Here is a 19,884-nt window from a genome sequence, read left to right as displayed (position 1 = left end):
AAACAATTCTTTTTGTTTAAAAAAAATGTTTTTGTTATACAAGTGAAAATCAAAGGGCACTGCTAGTTACAGAAGAATATTGGGGGAGTTTTCTCTCTAAAGGCTCCAAGCAGCAAGATATTTCACATGGGTGTGTGTGTGTGAGATCATTGGGCTCTTCTGTTCTGAAATTAGGACTTGAAGATGCCAACTGTTCTGTTTATACGATGGGAAGAGAGACAGAGAAATTATTTGCTCCTCACTAAAGAAACAATCCAACTGTTTTTCACCCTGATTTACACAGATATGAGCCATAATAGGAAAGCAGCCTAACAAATTCATCTGCTTACACAGTAAAAGAGAAGTTCTTTGGTGTGGTCATATCGTTCTGTGAATAGATTGTAACATTTGGTTTTAAACACAAGCTATATGGGAAAACGTCTGATTCATTCATTTTACGTTCTCCAGTCCAGTTTCTAAGTTCCTCTTCATGCCTTTGTCCCGAGTCAGAGAAGGGTGTTTCCCTCCAGCAGCCTCAACAAGAACATCAGGCGTTACCCAGCTCGGGGAGAGCTTTCAGGCAAAGCCTTCACTAACTGCAGAAACACAGCTGGAGGAAACAACAACAGCAGCTCCGTCTCTGGGTACACTCAGCAGAGAAGCTCAGTTAGTCAATAAATACTGCACATGCAACACCACCACATAAAAGAAGAAATACTGAACACAATACTGGATGTAACGCACTAAAGAATGGTACTGACACTAATCTGGGACTTGGTAGGCCTCCATCTATATCTTATAGCTAAGTTATTCAGCAGCTACAAGGATAAAGAGCAAGTCTAAATGTGTGACATACTGTATTTGTTCCTGCTCAGCGTGGAAGGCCTTTGGATTTCTACTTGTCACAATACAAATACTATATAAAACTTCTTTTTTTTTTAACCGAGAGAGTCGTCCAAATAAATAGTAGCAAAGAGTACAGAAGGCAAAAATGTTTCCAGCTGCCAACACACACAGAAGAGGAACGCCACCAGATGCTTAGTAGGTTTTCCTAATCTTGGATCATTTGCCCAGTCTGGTTTAGCTCAAACACATTACTGTGCCAGGTACTCCTTGGCTTTCTCCAAGCCCTCTTTCAGAAAGCTGATATAAGTGGATGTGGAGGGATCTTCGAAGCCGCCAGAGAAGCTGAAAGTTGCTTCTTCCTCCTCGGGTTTCATGGCAGTTTGATCTAAGAAGAAGTTGGCATTGATGTGATGAACCTGAAACCACATAAAAGAGGATAAAAGGCTTTAGAGGCTTCTTTCTTCTTCGCATCTATACTTGGTCAGTCAGGGTTAATATGGCATTTTCAAAGTAAGACTTTCTGCAATAGCTGCTAATAAAACTGTAAATAACTTTCTATGTAGTACATTTTTGGCAGAGTCTTCCATATCTCTGCCAGTTTTATTATGCTTGGCTAGTGTGTGGGCACTTACAGGGATATGATGCATCCACTTAAGCTAATGTTACCGTATTTCATTTTTATTATTTCATTGCCATCAGCCTTACAGTTGACTGTGTCGTTTCACTGCTAATGCAACATGGAGAATGCAGATAGCCAACATTTATTATCCTAATATTCCCAATAGTGTGCTTTTGCCTATGATTTAATTCTATGAAAAATAATATTTACAATGGTTCCATTGGGCAGAGCCACCATCATCTCCACAGGAAAACTGTACTTTTCAAGGTGTAAGCGAGCCTTTTCACTCAACGCAGGGTTTTGCTCATCAGCCTGGGAAAACAGGAAGCAGGATATTTATTAAGTGGAAACACAGCTGTACTTAAAGTAAGAAGATAAGCACATTTTTCAGTAATTGCACAACTTTCTGGATTTTTCATCACTGTAGCTGCTTACCTGCAGGTTCTCCAGCTCTTTGACCAGAGACCAGCTGCTTATAAAGCTCTGGTTGAGGAGGGCGAGGACGGGCGAACTTTCCAGGACTGTCTCCCGGAGAGTTCGCCCCGAACCTATAAAAGCGTGGGGAGGAGACAAAGATACGGTGAACATATTAGGAACAAGGTAGAACTCCAAATAGGTGTAATGGTCGTCAAAGTTGGCAGACTGAATGAATTATAATTAACCAGCACAGGTTTTAATAATGACATGAGTAACTGTCACAGATCCTTAATTAACATAATTAGTACATCATTAGTAACACCTGTATTTACCTGCCATTTCAGAAAATGGGCTTAAGTGCACTTTACAGTAATATTTAATTGGTAATGGTATGCCTTTAGAAAGCTAGCAGCTTAAATTTAATGACTGTGATGCACTTTTGAAGCATGACATTATCTCACCTCAGCATGACTGGTCATCTAAAGCTCCCCACAGCAGAATAGAGTGCACCAGCTTTTTCTCTGCTTGGGCTCGATCGAAAGCCTCTGAAAAAGGCAGGTAGGACACCTGGGAAGGAGCACAGTGTTACACCGACACTGTGTGCAATAACACAATGACCAACTTATTCGAACATAGAGAATTACCTTCTTAAAGGGATAGAAGGTGACCTCCACGCGGCGAGCAGCTTCCTCCTGACTGATCTCAGAGGTCCAGTGGATTTCCTCAAAGACAAACTGGATGGGCTCATTGCTGCTGTCACGCCGATCAATGATATTACCCTGCTCGTCAGTGATGACGGAGGGAGTGGACGGGCCCGCCGACTGGAGCTCTAACTGCAAACGCAAGTTCTCGTTAGACATAGTACACACGCTTTACATCAGACACTCTTGTGTGTCTTTTCTGAGGATCATCTTTTACATTCTGTGAAATTCCACACGTTCATAAGTATTTAATCCATATGTATTTTAAATTAAAGTCAAAACAGGCAGTTACCGTGACATTAATACTGTTTGATTGACTGGAAATCAAATAGATGTGACTTAGCTTAAAGACTAAGTTAGGACAGTCAGCCAAAAACAATACTGATGTAGCTACACAGTGATGAGAACAGTTAGTGTTGAGATAAACAGCCATACCTGTGGCAGGTAACCAATGTCCACCTCCATATTGCTGCTCTCACTGGCTCCGTAGAGCCACTCCATGTCTACATTCAGAGACCTGTAACACAGCACAGGTGGCACCCAAACTTCACAACGATCCATCGATAGGGGAGTATATGAACACGTGTGACAGTTTGTGTGTGTATGAGAGGGATTTACCTGTTATTGGGGACATAAAGGTGGAAGAGGCGGACGTGAGAGGCGTCTTTAGAAAGGACAATATTGCCAGTGAACTGGCCTGGTGTGAACCAGAAGGGAAAATCTGGAATATCATTGAGCTGGAATTCTGCATGAATCCTGCAGGGGGTGAACAGAAGGAGTAAAAATTGAGAGCACGTAAGTCTCTGTCAGAAATCCCTACAAGAACTAACCAGGGAGTCGGGTCATAACATTTGCACGGTGTTTTGATTTTCGACCTTCACAAAGCTGTCAGAGGCTTTATTTTACTACAGCAGCATCACAAAGACTTCAAACCACAGGTGTCAAACTCAAGAATTAACTGAATCCTACCCACATATCACTTTGGGTTTTCAGGACATTTTGGAGGCAGACAATTTTGCGAGAGGCGGGAGACTGATTTTTTATTTACCAAGTGTAAGGAATGGTCTGTACAACCATCTGCAATGAGATAAAGGCTACTGTCAAAGAATTTTAACTACTATAACTACTAACTGTTTTTCTTTTAATTGAAATCTCCCACATGAGTACTGAGTTGTTGCTTTCAGGCCCCTGAAACAGGCTCCGTGAGATTTGTAGAAATACATGCAAGATCACAAGTAGTAAATCTTCATTATTGTGTTTTATCTGATTGAATTTTGTCTTCTAAAAGCTGCCACTAGTTGTCACATTCAGGCTTGTGAAACGGGTTCTTGTGAGTTGATCGTAGGGCAGTCTACATATTTATTTAAAGCACATCAACATACGTGCTTTTCTCATTTTCCAACATGCCTTTGAGCGAGTTTGAAACTTCTGCTTTAAATATTTACAATTAGAGTGCTTTTTCAATTCAATTGTATTTATATAGCACCAAATCACCACAAAAGTCACCTCAAGGCGCTTTATATTGCAAGGTAAAGACCCTACAATAATAAAGAGAAAACCCCAACAATCAGCCCACTCCCTGTGACAAGAACTTGGCGATAGCAGGGGGGGGGGGCAGAACCGGGCTCACTCTGTCTATGGTTTGTGGCTGTCATATGGAACTAAAGCTGGAAACTAAAAAGTCATGAATGAGCATAAAAACAAATAATTCCATCTTTTGCTTCCTTACGAACTAAAAGTGGAATTCATCCACACAGAATTCCTGTAAAACCTTTGACAGAATAATAAAGTGAACACAGTGACTCGTAATAAATTTAAAATTCACTGTGTGCTTTAGACATCAATCAGCACTAATGCATAATACACATATTTTGCAGTTTAATAGTTCAAACGTATTAAAAAACACCGCCATCCTCCTTACTCCCTCCTCACCTGAAGATAATGTCATAATAGAAGTCGTTGCTGGCTCGGATGCAGGCGACTGCACCCTGCGGAGCAAAGCGGGTTTTGATGAAGGGCCGAGGGTGGAACATGCTCAACAAGGAGTGGATGAGTACCTGCACCAAGAGCCAAAGAACCATCAGCCACTATACAGTGCAATAATCGCATGTTACAATCTAACCATAGGCCAAACAGAGATGGATTTTTAGGCTACCTCTCTGCCCCTCGGTGTGGGAGGGTGATAACGGTTATTGGGCAGGTATCCAGTGAAAATGTTGAGCTCGCTGGGGATCACCCACCACGTGTCACCGACTTCTATCTTGTTCTTCGGGGGCAAGAACACCCTAAACTGGCTTGCAGAGAAGGACGAAGAAGGCACTGCTGGGCTCTTCCAAGACCGCAGCCCGCTCAGAGAGCTGTGAGAAACCTGAAAGAGATGGAGGAAGGTAATTTTGGAAAGCACAAGCATTACAAATTCTCAGCAGTTTCATTCTGGATTCAATTCAAGGCTGCTTGCACCTTTTGAATGAGCTGCATTCACAAAGAGCTGAGTAAGACAGTCAGACAATGTACAAGCACATTTATCAACAATAACTGCATCAACATGCTATAATTTAGCCCCTTCTGGGATTTTCTGTGCTGTGATTTTGATTAAAGCAGTCCTCTGCAGACGCTGTAGAGCAGCGATGAGAAAGAGAACAATAAACCAGCAGCATAAAGGAAGCACGCAGAGTTTGGTATTGTCTTACTCCAAGGAAACCATCTTTGCTTTTTGTCATGGAGTCAAGCAGGAGAGGCTGCATTTTGGCTTCCAAGGTTAAAGTCTCCCCGTTGGGATCATGGATCGCTTCCTCCTCAAAATCCGCTGGGTTTGTAATCCCTGTAAGTAAACCAGAGTCAGTGTGAGGCTATACATTTGTGGTCACAAGTTTACATACACTCATGTACGTGAATGTCATGATGATTTGGGGCATTTAATTTTTTCTTTGAACTGTTCTTTTTCAAGGATGGAACAAGTAGACATGCTTTATAGCTAAGTGCAATGGCGTGTCCAGCGGGGTGGCCTGGGGGGGCACAGGCCACCCCCCCAACCAGACTGGCCACCCCAGGTGCCACCCCAAAGGCAAAACAATAAAATTCAATCAAATATCAAATGTCCGATTATGTTTTCACGGTGACGCTCAGATATCCGAGTGTAAGTGAATGCAGCATCGCTTCTGCGCTATGCGCATCACGTTAGCAAAGGTAGGAGAGCCAAGCACGAAAGAGGTCACTGCAGGAAACAATTTTTCGGTGAAAGAAAATGAGGACAGAATAAATGTCCCGGTAAGTAATATTAAGTTTGTTGAGTTTAGTAAACTTCGGCGAAATTAGAATACCAAGGAAAAAATAACACTTAAAGAATTATTGCAGCCGTGGAATATTTCAGACAGTATGCTACTGAGGGGAGCTAACATAAGAGTTATGAGTTATAAGATGTAATCTAAGTCGTAACATTGCTGTATGGAGCTGCAGATTTGGTTGCAGGTTAACATAGCTGGACTGGCCATCGGGCTTATTTGACTTATTTTTTATTTTTTTTTGTAACGGCATGAACAATGAGAGGTGGTGGATTGGCCAGATGCAGGTCGATGTGTAGAAATAACTCCGTTGTTTGGTGGTGGCTATGGCGGGGCTTCCACAGAGGCAGCAGGTGGATGAGGGAAGGGGAGGCAGGAGGAGAGCCCCGAGGCAGCCGCCAGTCCGAGTGTCAGGTGAACTGAACTTCAGGTAAGAAGTTATGACCTGCAGTCTATCTGGGTCAGATATGAACTAAGTTTAGGTGGAGTTTATTTTCGTTGTGCTGACTTTTTACTGTCAGTTGCAATAACTCGTACTGCGTTCTAGCCAGCTTGGAGTTTTTATACAGCTGTTCGGTTGCTATGATGTTACTGATAGTGAACTTTATTTTAATCATAAGGTTAGTTAGTAGAGTTGCCAACGGCTCCTTAAAAAAATGGAATGGTCCCTCATTCAGAGAAAATATTACACGTTTCGTATTGAGCTGAGAAGAGACGTTTGTCCCGAACTTCAGCTAGAATGGAAAAAGACACAAAGCTGGATTTATTCTGTCTTTACGCTGCACAGCTGCCTCTTCTCTCATCCTGCCTCTCCTGTTGCTACTTCAATCATGAAACTGATCGATGATCAGCTGATCGGCTTTTCTCTCTTGTTTGTTTATCGCCCACTTTGCGCCAGAAAGACGAAACCAGCAGATGTCGCGCTAAACAACAGCAGCACGTTTAAGCTTGATCGGCTGTTGTTAGAATTTATTTAATATTAATTTCTAGTATCAGCTGATGTTTGCTGGAGCCACAGCTGTAAAGCTGCTGGTCATGATGTCGGTTTGGATATCTGGTGAGAGGGAAACGTGAAGACCACCCACCAGGATCCTTTTTTATGTAGCTGACAGCTGGTAACTGTGCAGGGGCGGGTCTAGCAAAGTTTTGCCAGGGGGCCAGGTAGGGCATTAACAGGGAAAGGGGGCACAAAGAAATACTTTTCTTTCTTATTCTCATTTAAAATATCTAGCTTTTATTAAATAATTATCTAAATCTTACAACCAAAGTTTTTATCTGACGTAAAATGTATAGAAATCATACATATACCAAAAAGACTGTACATCACTGTCACAACAGGGTTTGTTTTCATTCAAAGGCTTTATGGCTTTAATACCTGGTGGGTCGGTCTGTAGTCAAAATGCCCGATTTTCTGTCCCAGTCCAGCCCTGCAGGTTATACTGGCAGTGTCACCATGCCAGCTGAATGTATTTCATCATCAGCCAGTGTTGTTCTTTATCAATATTACCAAAGTTTACCATAAGGCAGCATAGAAAGTATTTACTTGCTTTCAGGTTTTATTCAAATATTAGTCTTTTCAGTTGTTTCTCCACTTTTTTCCTGTTTCAAAATCAAACACCAGTTTGTGAGAAGATTATCTTCTTTTTTTAACAGGCAGAGAAAGTTTTACATTGGAACTGGCTAATTTGTCAATTGTTTGCTACAAATGTTCGTATTTTAATATTCAAAAATGTTTTTGCCCAAAACATATGTGCAGTATATGTCAGTAAAAATACTATGCAAATATTGCTGTCCTTGAATGCTGAGTAAACACTGACAAAGCACTGATTGTATCTCTTGTACTTTATCAACGCAGTATCTAAAAACTTTGCACCGTAGTGGTTAAAATCTCATTCTAATAAGAGTTAAAAGTGCATTCGGTTATTAGGTTTATAGGATTATTGAATTATGGTTAAGGGTTGGTAGAATTTTTTTTTAAAACATTACCTGCCAATTAAATCTGCCACCCTTCTCCAAATCTGTGCCCCTACCTGGCCCCCCCAACAAAAATTTTCTAGACACGCCACTGGCTAAGTGGTGCCGAAGGTTCTGTAATGTCTTTAACCTTGAAGGCCAAGTCCAATTAACTTCTCCTTAGTGATCATAATTGACTACAGCTGGTAGTTTCTCTTAAAGATGTATGCTGCACAATCATTCCACCCTGAAAAAAAGAACTATTCAAACGAATCAGTAAAATCTGATTACTTTGAAATAGGGCTGCCACGATTAGTCGAATAGTCACGATTACGTTGACTATCAAAACCGTCGACGACTGATTTAATAGTCGACGCGTCGTTTGAAGCTTTGTAAGATCACAAAAGCCGCAGGAATAAGTAGTAGGATTTAAGAGTGTAATAACGGACTGAAACAGAAGATGGCAGCACTGCATGTACAAGGATGCCAGCTGCCGTTAAACCCCGAAGAAGAAGAAGCTGTGTCCCAGAATTCATAGCGCAGCCCAGCTCAGTTTCCAACAGTGGTGGCAGCTAGTTTTAATATTACTCTTATTATTCTTTCTGGGTCACAAAATAAACGTTTAACATATTTTCAGGCGAGAATGTAACTGTGTAAACCTCAAATATCTGCTCAGTTTATCAGGACACCACATATTTTCAAAAGCGCTCCGACGTTTTCGGAGACTTCTGTTACCCACTAGCTCGATAGCTAGCCGGGGGCTAGGCTCACCCCATGAGAGCACCGGACTCCCGGCAAATCGTTTTCAAACCCACTGCTGTCTTTCGCTACTCAGGTTAAACATATATAATTCACTTAGATAACTTACAAATGTTATTGTTTGGCTTTTTTTAGTATTTTATTTGTTCCTGAGTAAATCGGTTTAGCTGAGATTAAAGTTATAGTTTTTACACAGCTGAATAAATGTCAAGCAGACAGCTGATTATCAGAAGTGTGAGATGCTCGAGAATATACTCCGGTGTCCTGTTATATTTTAGATAGCAAGGAGTTTATTAAACTTCACCGAAACAATCTGCAAATTTCATTAAAATGTAATAAACTATCATCTTGTCTTTATTTTTAGTTAGCACATACCTTACACACTTAAAGCTGTAAGCTAATGATAGTTATATAAGAGCAGATGCTGCTGGTGCAATGAACTGTACGTTTTACGTCCAATGGATGCATGATCTAATTAGTCGACTAATCGCAAAAATAATCGGTGACTAGTCTACTATCAAAATAATCGTTTCTGGCAGCCCTACTTTGAAATTCATGCCTCATGAGTATATGTAAGCTTGTGACCACAAGGATAGGTAACAAAGGAGACTGAAGGAAAATGATTGGACAAAAGTGACAAGCACAAAGAAAGGTAACATGATGCACCTGTGAGCTTCTCTGCAATAGGTTTAAACTCCTCCGGACTGAGATAGAAGTCGTGGTCCGTGTCTAAAGAGGAGAAGAGAAAAAGCCCCTCGGCACCCAGTGTCCGAACACTCTCTTCCTATTGGAGGGACACATGCATTAGACTGATCTTCACGGTCAATTCATATGCTTTTTTTTAATGCAGCATAAAAAATATTAGGACATTAAGACCCCATCACATGAAATGCAAATATTTTAAATTATTACAACTACAAAAACATTCGCTCAGATGTGTGACACATTTAAAGTAATGTGCTACATTATCCCAAATGACTGAGCATCCTGCCTGGATAAAGATCATCCCTGAGGAGGCAGATTCCTAGCATGCATTTCAGTCAAACCACCCTTTCTGAAGCAGACGCGTGCCTACCAGTGACCTTACAATGGAGGGAAGAGGGGGAGGGAGGTGCAAGAACAACTTGGAGACCCTCAGTAACCAAACAAGTCTGGATTTGGACAAGGGGGTGAGTTTTAGCAGCTGTGACAAAGACCCACCCCCTATAATAAAACACTACGGGGGTGGAAAAACTGCAGATGTGGAGCTTTATGGTGACTGCGTGTCCGCTAAATAAATAATCGAAACACATCGGTTACAGAGAAAACTACTGCAAGATAACAGCAGAATGTCCCTGCGCTGATTTTAATGTAATCATGGGTCCTCAAAAGGACGAGAAGGTCACTGCAAAGTTTCTATTAACACAGCTAGACCCACCAAGTCGAGATCACTGTTAAACTGTGATATAACATAATTACAGATTTGGGTCTTACATGACGTTTGAGGAGCTGGGCATCTTGGTAGTACTTTATCCCAAAAGCGAACAGAGGAACAGCACAGACGACCACCCAAGTCCACATCCCCCTGTAGATCCAGGATCTCGAGCCCGGGCTCTGCTTCCCATTCTGCGGCGCAATCTTTTTCTCTTCCTCCGGGATTCTTTTATCTACGTCTGCGGCCATCCTCGACCTCCACCACAGCTATTTAGTCGAAGGCATGTTCGTCTTTCAGTGTAAACTTGCTCTTTTAAAAAGTGCGACGAGTCTAGCGGGACTTTTTCTGTCCCGCAGGAGAGGATCTCGCTTCTTCTCTGGCCGTTACCCCCGCTGGCAACAGCTGTGCAACGTTAGCTAGGAGCACAGATTTCTTATTTCCCACATCCAATCTCGAGCCATATGGATGCAGTTAAGGTGTCAAGCTAGCATGTAATTGGCACGGTAAAGCGGATGTATAGTGTTTTGGCGTTCAAAATAAAAGCGCGAGAGTGTCGTAATGTAGCAATTCTTTGATGATATTATGATCAACTTGTTTTGAATTCAAATATTTTTTTTAGCAAAATGCCAAAGTTGTTGTTGGTTACTGGCAAAAAAGAAAAACTCAATTAAACTAAGCTAAGCGCTACGATTTATTTTGAAAGTAATAACCGGAAGTATAACTTTACAATCTTTCTACTGGGTACACTGGGGCACTAGCTGTATTTAAAGACGTAGGGTTGCATTGTTCACGCAACAATGCAACTGTTTTATAATGAGTTAAATTATAAATGTATCTGCCAAATGGCTCTGTCCAAAATTTAGATTTTACTTACCTTTATTTCATGTAAGTTAATCTAGAAGCAGAGGTTTAACATTTGTTTCTTTTTATCTTCTCTTTAATGGTTAGATTTGTCTGCAATAGAATTAAACACTCCATTAAAACTATCAAACCTTTACTTTGATGCTGTGTCATAAGCGTGTGCTAAGATGTAAGAAGCTTTTTGCTTAAAGTGAAAATCTCCGCTCTTACTTTTAAACAGAAAAATCAATTCATGTATCACTTAATTAATTGGGTTATCTTAAATGCATTGACGGTTTGTATTTATTTATCTGCTGCTTTGTAATATATACATTGCGGGGATAAGGGTCCTGTTCAAGAGCCAAGCTCAGCAGAGCTGGGGTTTGAACCTATAGCTATAGCTGATCTATGGACACCTCCTCACCTCAAAAGGTGGCATATGAGTTACGAAAATCCATGGGTTTATAAATGTAAATGTATTTATCATTGATGTACAATAGGCCCATTTAAAAGGTTACTCCCCCAAGCAAAAGGCACTAAAGTAGCCTTATCTCACACAGAATCCTCAACATTTTAGTGCAATATCAATTCAGTGCCACAGGATTACAGGCCTGTGGGACGTTGTGAAGACCCTGGAAAGACTTATCGTTGCCCAGCCCCAACCCAGTCAGGCCACATCAGAATCCCCTTGAGTTTGCTTGCCAGCCCCACCTCAGAGCTGAGGGCGCCATCATCTAACTGCTCATTCTTGTCTACGCCCATCTGGGCCAGCCGGTGAGACCTGTGAGGGTCATGTTTTTCAACTTTTCCAGTTCATTCAATACCATCAGGTCAACCCTTCTGAGTGATAAGCTGACAGTGATGCAGGTGGATGCATCTCTTGTGTCCTTGATTGTTGATTACCTTACAGGAAGACCACAATATGTGCGTCTTTAACATTGTGTGTCTAACAAGGTGATAAGCAACACAGGAGCACCTCCCCTTCCTCTTCACCATCTATATTACAGACTTCAGCCACTGCACAGAGACCTGCCATCTTCAGAAGTTTTCTGATGATTCTGCAGTGGTTGGATGCATCAATGAGGGTGATGAGATGGAGTACCGGGCTGTGGTTGACTCCTTTGTCACTTGGTGTGAGCAGAATCATCTCCAGCTCATCATCTATGTGTACACCATACCTTGGTGTACTCATAGAAAACACCAAACACCACTGCACTCTACAGTAAGGTCCAGAGTTGTCTCCATTTTCTGAAGCAGCTGAGGTCTTTCAATATCTGTCGTGCAATGCTCAGGAGTTTTACAAGTCTGTTGTGGCCAATGCCCTCCGCTACGCTGTTGCATGCTGGGGCAGCAGGTTGAAGGTTGCAGATGGCAACAGGCTCAGTAAACTGATCCACAAGGCCAGTGTTGTGGAGACGGAGCTGGACTCCCTTAGGGTGGTGTTGGAGAAGCGGATGTTGTCCAAGATAAGGACAATGCTGGACAATACCTTTGCACGCACTCCATGACCTGCTGGCCAGTCACAGGAGCACGTTCAGTGAGAGACTGAGATTACCCAAATGCACCACTGAATGACACAGGAAATCATTCCTGCCTGTACCTGTCTCTTTGTACAACTCCTCCATCTAATGCACAGTACACACTGCTATAGTTACACCCTTTTGCACATCCTCTACAGTAAAATAACAAAGACAAAGTTGTACAGGTTAGAGTAAAATGTTAATTATATATATTTGACCTCTGTAACATTTTTGATATGTATAAATGAGCTAATTCTTATACTTTTAAAAGTTTGTAATATATTGTATTATACAATTAGTGTAATCTGTTACTATTATTGTCTTGGAGCAACTGTAAACCACATAGTTTCCTTAGGGTTTATTAAAGTATTCTTATTCTGATGATCAACTCTGACTTTCGCATCTGGAGCCCAAAGGAGGACTAAAGAGCTACTTGTCTCTCTATATGTGTCCATTACTCCTGAATGGCCAAGAACCTTACAGCGGTATATTCCAGTATTCTTTCTCTGGAACTTTATTTTGTGGTTTTTCTGTTGTTTTAAAAGGTACAGATTAAATGTCTTCAGTCTGTGTATCACAGTGTATCACAGTGTCCCTGAGAAAAATACTGAACCACAAACTGCCCTCAATACACGCACCACAAGATAAAACCACTGAAGTGCAAATATAAATGTGAACAGGTGAATGTGGGTTTTCATATACAGTCAGGTCAATAAGTATTGGACAGGTCAATATGTTGTTATGGTAGTTTTTCCTCTGTACACCGCCACAATGGATTTTACATCAAGTTAAGCTGTGATTAAAATGCAAACTTCCAGCTTTCATGTGAGGGATTGAACAAAAGTATTGCAGTAAATGCTTAGGAATTATAGCCAACTTTATACAATAATTGGACACCTGATATACCTGATTATTCTATTAAAAATGAATAAAAGACCTGCAGTTTATTCCAATTTTTCAACTTGCATTTGGTAGCTGGTCACTGGATTTCTCGATATGAGGCCCAGAGAAATTATCAGGGAGGCTATGATTAGCTGAAAAGCCAGAACAAACCTATCAGAGTGGGAGCTAAAACTTTAGGGTTGACCAACCTGGTACAGTTCTGCAGGGGGGAAAAAAATGCAGTGACCAGCTCAGAAACGCAAAATGCCTGAAAAACCACACAAGACAAATACAGCGGAAGATCGCAGTTACTGCCTTGCTTCAGAATCCCCTTCACGACAGCTATTTAAGTCAAGAGCACTGTTGAGGAGGAAGGAATATCATTATGAAAGTCTACAATCAAAAGATGACTTCATGAATACAGGATTTACAATTAAGTGAAACCCACTGGTTACACTCAAGAACAGGAAGACCAGATTAGGCTGCAAAGGAAAAAAAATTGTCGGAAAGATGAAACCAGTGAGATAAAAGTATGGAGAAAGATCTACACTAAACCACATTATTTTTCAAACATGGTAGAGACAATGTTTCGGCATGGGCATGTATGGCTGACAGTGGAAGTGTCTGCTGATAGAAGTAGCAGAATGAATTGTGAAGTGTACAAGGCTATACTATCCGCTCAGATTCAGCCAAATACTGCAAAACTGATCAAAGCTTCACAGATTCACAGTAAACGGATTCTTGCTCAACGCATACTTCAAAAGCAACCCAAGCGTTTCTCAAGACAAACATATGGGATATTTTTCAATCCGTCACCTGATTTCAACCTAACAGATTAGCTTTTCGGTAATTAAATTCAAAACTGAATGAAGAGACTCACAAACAAACAGCCGAAGGTGGCTACAGCACTGGTAACGCTCATGGACTGTAGATTTCACACAGCCATCGAGTGCCAAGAATTTCCACTGAAGCATTAAAAATACTCCTGATATTTAAAATTATGATAGTTTGCTCAGTTACTACGCCACTGAAAATAGGGGACTACGTGTGAAACCCAGTGCCTCCAACTAAAGCACAAGCACTCCAACTGTGTCATTCCCAATCCTTGTGACCTGTAAAATGAGACATGATGATATGATCTCTGTGCAGTGTTGTCTCAAGATTGTTTAATTAAGAACATTTAGAAGTTTAACGAGGTATAAGTTAGCCTGGTCGCAGACATCTGAATCACTATGCACATCTCCAATTCCCTCCATTTGAAGCAGTAACAAAATAAGGTCTACAGTACACAGCAGAATTACATTTTCTATCAATAGTCAAACTTAGTTAACTGTCCAGTATTTTAAATGAACAACTAGAGTGAAAAATAAATATTACTTTGTGTACAGAAATGCATGTTTTCCTCTATTTCTTTGTCTGGTAAGTTCAGGTACAGCTCTAACTGCACTGCTGTACTCCACATGTGTAATGTGACTTAATCAACTCCACAAAATTTATTATTGTAGAAAACATTCCACCATCCTTTGTATTTACATAGGCAGACAATGCATCTGATTGTAAGGAGAAGTCTTCTGAACTTGGTGATGGAAGTTTAACAACCACGTTTCTCACAGCTGGCTGAAAAACAAACATTATCTGTCACAAAAGGCATTTTCAGATTTGCTACTAAAGTATGTGACAACAATAACTGCAAGCATTAACTGCTAATGCCTCTTTTATGAGTTAATCAGTCTGTGGATTAATGTCAGAGGCTTTCATTCCATGTCCTCCTCTAATGGTTGGGTCTTCACTTCAACAACTTTTGGAGGGATGTATGAGCCCATGCCTGCTGCTCTCTCTGCCTCTTCCTGGGTGTACGGCTCTTCTCTGAGCTGTTTCAGTCTGGATGGGGAAAAAAGGAGGTAAGCCATGAAACTTACATGGATAGGATTACGAGCTGTAAGTCCAAATATGTGACTGTAGAGTGGTCCGCTTACCGTTTTTTATGCACTTTAGTTTTGAAGTGCTCTTTCAAGGATCTCATATCCACAAAATATCTCCTGCAAAACAAGAAGAGCCATCACATTAAAATAAAATCTATATTTCTTAAAAATTTAACAGATGAACAGCTCACAGCATAAGAGAGTATAAGAAGAGGGCATTTCATTTTAAGGAAGCCATGAGGATCTGGAACCCTGAATTAGGACTGAAATTTGCTCGAATCATTCATCATTGGGTACGCCACCCTTTTCCAGCTGAGACCTGTGGCCTCAGACTTGGACAATACAGAATATTTCTCCATTCCAGCTTTTCATATGGGAAGATTTACTTCTTTTCCAACCCCAATGGGAAAAGTTCGGCAGAACTTAAGGTGAAATATTAAATATCTTACTAAAGGAAATACTGATGAAGACTAAGAGTTTAGTAAGCAGCATATATATCAAGCAAAGTCAGTTAACAGATGGACTGTTACAGTAAACAGAGAAATACCTACGCGCAGTGTAAGCAGTAGTGTTGTGCACATCCGGTTACATCGTAGTCAACCTCCTGATGCAGCAGTTTAGCAGCCGTGTCAGGCTTCATGTCTGAGTGGATCTGATCCAGGTCTTTGGTCCTGCGCTTTGTCTTCCAGGTCTTTGCAATGTTCTTCTTCTTGCCATTGTTGTGGTTTCGGGTTTGTTTGGACTTCCCCATGATAACCAGTTGGTACTGTGTGAAACAAAAGGGTTTTAAACACCCAAAATGAACGCAGACACGTCACAGACTTGTGTCAACATTAAAATCTTTCGATTGTTTCACTGATACTTCCCAGTTAATATTCTTAGAATCTATTTACAAATACCGATCAAAAATATGCGTTCAACGTCTAATCAATCGTTACTGCAGCCGATCTACATCTAATAAGCCGTCGCAGATGTTATTTTCAGACTTTGCTTACCTTCCACACGTGTGACCGAGAGAAGTGAAATCTATTTCCGGGTCAATGGAGTAGAACGATACTACGCAGTCACCTCCAGAGGGCGCGAAACTCCCGGTCTCTAACAGTGGGGCGATAATAAAAACACCTTAACTATTTTAATTTAAACGCTAACAAAATTATATTTAATCGTAATTCACTTCAGATTAACATTTATTTTCCTAGAATATCGGATTTTTACTAATAGCGCTAGCTGAGCACTTATTTGGCATGCAGTTTTAGCGAAAAATTGCCACCGAAGTCGAATAAAGTTGAATAATATTTGATCAACCAATTATTACGATTTTTTTTTTGGGGGGGGTACAGTGCAGTTGATTTTTTTCTGGTCTGATAAACTGTCAGGTGTGTTATGCTCTATGTCACGCTACCTTTTGGTGCTTTGCGTAACTATCAGTGTCAGTGTACCACCCGAGAAAAACTGTAATAAAGGTTATTATTTTCAGACTGAAAAAAATAGAATAGAAAGAGATGGATGTAAGAAAAAGCACACAGAGCTAAAATCAAGCAGAATAACTGAATTACTGTTCGCATAAATTTAGAGAGCAAAGTTTATATTGGATAGAAAATAAAGTATATCGATATTGCGGTTAAAAAGGAATAGCAACAACGGCCTGAATATAACAGTACAAGCCCACTTTGTATTTCTGCTCTTACCACCCCCTCTACTTACTTTTCAGGTGATCTTGGTGTCAGTTCAGCTGATGTATTTAAATATTCCGACAGCATTGAATGGGGTCGTCAGACTGCACTGCATACGCGCTGTGGTGGAGAGTGAAGATGGCGGAGAATAATGTCGAACCAGAGCACGAATGGAGCGACTGGGCCCTGGACACGGCCGAAGATACCCTAGTTGCAATGGAAAACCTGCTGGCCACACTGAGAGCTTTCGAGGACGTTCTCAGGCAACAAGAAATCTCCGTAGCGTCTTCCACGGAGTACTGCGATAACTTCTGTCAGGTAATGTGTACATGCAGCATCGAAGCTACAATTAGCCTATCGTTAGCTCACCGAGGACTGTTTTTTTCCCTCTCGCATCCCGCAAGCAGAATTGCTGGCCTGTTAGCTAACTGGCCAAGTTTAGGTTAGGATTACACCCAATTGCAGTACGTTTATTTTTGCGCATATTTGCATATGCTTTTGTGTTTTTTGTCATTATTATTATTATTATTTTTACACCCAAACAACTCACGGCCGTTGGACTTATTTGCAGCTCAGTGATTTGTTGCTCAATTTGCAGGTTCGAGTCGCCTTACATTCAAAGATCAAAGGTCTTTTAGCTTTGCTTTATTTGGGAAGTGATTATGGTGGCAACGAAGAAAATGTAATACAGATGTTTGTATGAATTTATTGACACAGTTTGCAGATCATGTATTACTGCATGCCTGTGGGGCGGGGCAGCGTCGAGATATGTTTATCATAATATTTTTGTTGTTGGGGGGCGTTTAGCTACTAAGGAGTGTTGCATTTTGACCACTTTCAAGAAAATACGCTTTTCCTGTGCTCTTGAAATGTGACAGTTTCTAAACCTGCGCATCTGTCAGTTACGACAATGGAGATTTTTAGTCTCCCTTAAAGAAATCTTAGATTGGAGTCCAGTTAAAACACAAATCTAGTCATCATGGTAGGGAAATTACTGTGGCTTCCGCTTTCTAAAGGATCTGATTTAACTAAAAACTAGGTATCACTTTCATTTTTGCTGCTTAAGGGACTCTGCAAGTTTTTTCAACCATTAGAGAGCTTCCCTTGAAACCTGTTCAGCAGCCTTTGAGAATGGTATAGCAGGAGTAATTCATTAGCTAGTTCACCCTGACAGGTCTGCTTTTGAATATTTCTCAATGATTTCAACAGCTCTAACTTCCCCCTTATAAGTAAGTTGAAAGATTGTATGCGTTCCCATGTTTGGTGTTGGTAACTGTGTAAAATGACACTTGATTTAACACTAAAACTCAATTTCAGTACAGTTTTAACTTCAATCTTCCAGGTTTTCGTAAAACAAAGGCAAAAAGATCTGTGTGACTCCCAATTCCAGTCGGAAATCTCAGGGATGTAATTAGTACACTGATGTAGGTCTTTAGGGCCTAGACTTTATTCCTACCTTCCTTTGAGAGGGTACTGTATATTTAGACAGAGGGGAATTAATTTAGTGCCTCTGTGGGCACGAGAACCACCTAGAAAAGTTCCTTCTATCTGGCAAATGAGACTCCTGGGATGCTGATAGCGCTATGATGATTTAATGTGTATACCCACCAACTACAAGCAGGTGACAGATGGGTGTAGATGTTGACTTCTCTGTTCCTGAAGGACAGCTGATCGCTGAGTATTTGCGCGAAACGAGACCTTCCTCCCTGTTAACAGTAAATGTTGAGTTATATAAAACACCTGTTTCTTGTAGGTAATATTAATTTAATTAATTGAATTTGATTCTGTTTTAAATTGTGTGAAATTATACCAGGTTGAATCATCCCAAGAACTCAAATTTAATGGTCATATACAGTATGAGATCATTATGTATGTGTGATGATCATGTACTGTATGAAGTCTTCCTTCCTTTTTTTGTTTTAAAGCAACAGTTAAGTCCCCTCAGGCCCAATCTGGAGCACAGCAGGCACACACCAGACAGTGTGTCAGCTGGGATCAATCAGGTATAGACAGGCATCTCCCTAAGGTGAAAACCTTTGATCATCCATGGCAAATGCTTCCTCTTCTGGTTGTAGTTTTTGAACATTGCTACTACATATTTCTACTCTACTTTCAAATCTGCTTCATCAACAATTTTTTTCAGTTTCTGATGCCTTTGTGTGTCTTTGCAGGCACTGATGCACTATGCTGGAAGCAGGAATTCCATGGAACATGGGCTGCCTCTTCTGGAGGTCTACTGTCTGTCCATAAACTGCTTTGCTTCAGCTCGATCCCACCTCACGGCAGAGTCCGACAGAGTGGCCCTCGTTTTGAAGCGGCTAGCTTTGTGAGTACTGTAAAATATACTGAATTATGAGAGATAAGCAATTGATTATCTCATGAGAATGTGTGCGAGGTGTCATAGGTGTCAAAGTAGTTTGAATGTCTGGTTTATGCATGGGAGCAATTTGAAATCATTTCAATATAACTTGTATAGACAAAGGCTATACGTATTGTGTGCATGTGTAATAGTCATATCACAACAAATGTCATGTCAGGTATATCAAACTCAGTTATTATGCTTTGAAACAAAAGGAATACCAACATGTTTTTTTACTAGTGTAACTTAATGTTTTTGGATACACAGCCTTTTTTTTTTTTTTTTTAATTTTAACATTACAAAAATTGCCTCGTTTCGCGCCGACAGAAATGCAGCTCTGTGCAGTAAGACTCGCGGTGGCGGCTTGTGTGTTTACATCAACGAGAAATGGTGCAAGAACTCTGTGCTAGTCTCTAGTTATTGCTCATCGCTGGTGGAGTTTGTGACTGTTAGATGCAGACCTTTTTACTTACCACGGGAATTCACCACTGTTTTCATTATCGGAGTGTACATTCCACCTAGCGCTAATGCTAAGGAAGCGCTATGGGAATTGTATACAAAGATCAGTGAACTGCAAAATACACACCCGGATGGACTGTTTATTGTTGCTGGGGACTTCAACCATGCAAATCTCAAGTCAGTGCTTCCTAGATTCCATCAGTATGTGGACTTTGCAACGAGGGGAGAAAACACGCTGGATCTTGTTTACACAAACATCC

General features: G+C 40.8%; 3 protein-coding genes across 3 annotated transcripts in view; 1 reads left to right on the top strand and 2 right to left on the bottom strand.

Moving 5' to 3' along the window:
- Nucleotides 1-6: 6 nt before the first annotated feature.
- Nucleotides 7-10,454, bottom strand: selenon (selenoprotein N). The gene is made up of 12 exons (XM_086273823.1): nt 10,029-10,454; nt 9,222-9,339; nt 5,253-5,383; nt 4,718-4,930; nt 4,495-4,619; nt 3,181-3,318; nt 2,998-3,079; nt 2,506-2,694; nt 2,323-2,428; nt 1,880-1,992; nt 1,655-1,756; nt 7-1,241 (listed from the first exon to the last, which is right to left on the bottom strand). The coding sequence occupies exons 1-12, from the start codon at nt 10,215-10,217 to the stop codon at nt 1,074-1,076; spliced, it is 1,674 nt and encodes a 557-aa protein (XP_086129949.1). The 5' UTR covers nt 10,218-10,454; the 3' UTR covers nt 7-1,073.
- Nucleotides 10,455-14,360: 3,906 nt separating this feature from the next.
- znf593 (zinc finger protein 593) lies at nt 14,361-17,052 on the bottom strand. Its single transcript, XM_086275774.1, has 5 exons — nt 16,838-17,052; nt 16,129-16,228; nt 15,685-15,899; nt 15,188-15,250; nt 14,361-15,092 (listed from the first exon to the last, which is right to left on the bottom strand). Exons 3-5 carry the CDS (start codon nt 15,882-15,884, stop codon nt 14,966-14,968), a joined length of 390 nt encoding a protein of 129 aa, XP_086131900.1. The 5' UTR covers nt 15,885-15,899; nt 16,129-16,228; nt 16,838-17,052; the 3' UTR covers nt 14,361-14,965.
- Nucleotides 16,897-19,884, top strand: part of rlf (RLF zinc finger) — a 26,801-nt gene continuing 23,813 nt past the window's right edge. Inside the window, exons 1-2 of the mRNA XM_086275772.1 lie at nt 16,897-17,124; nt 18,978-19,132. Coding sequence (XP_086131898.1) covers nt 16,897-17,124; nt 18,978-19,132 — 383 coding nt within the window. The remainder of the gene's footprint in view (nt 17,125-18,977; nt 19,133-19,884) is intronic.

This window comes from Aulonocara sp. 'chitande type north' Nkhata Bay, linkage group LG19, assembly GCF_057382095.1.
Source record: "Aulonocara sp. 'chitande type north' Nkhata Bay isolate Kocher_YH1m ecotype deep benthic linkage group LG19, A_spYH_male_GT1.1, whole genome shotgun sequence".
NCBI classification, from domain to species: domain Eukaryota; kingdom Metazoa; phylum Chordata; class Actinopteri; order Cichliformes; family Cichlidae; genus Aulonocara; species Aulonocara sp. 'chitande type north' Nkhata Bay.
The sequence above is the reverse complement of the archived record's forward strand: the minus strand, read 5'-3'. Positions and strand labels throughout refer to the sequence as shown.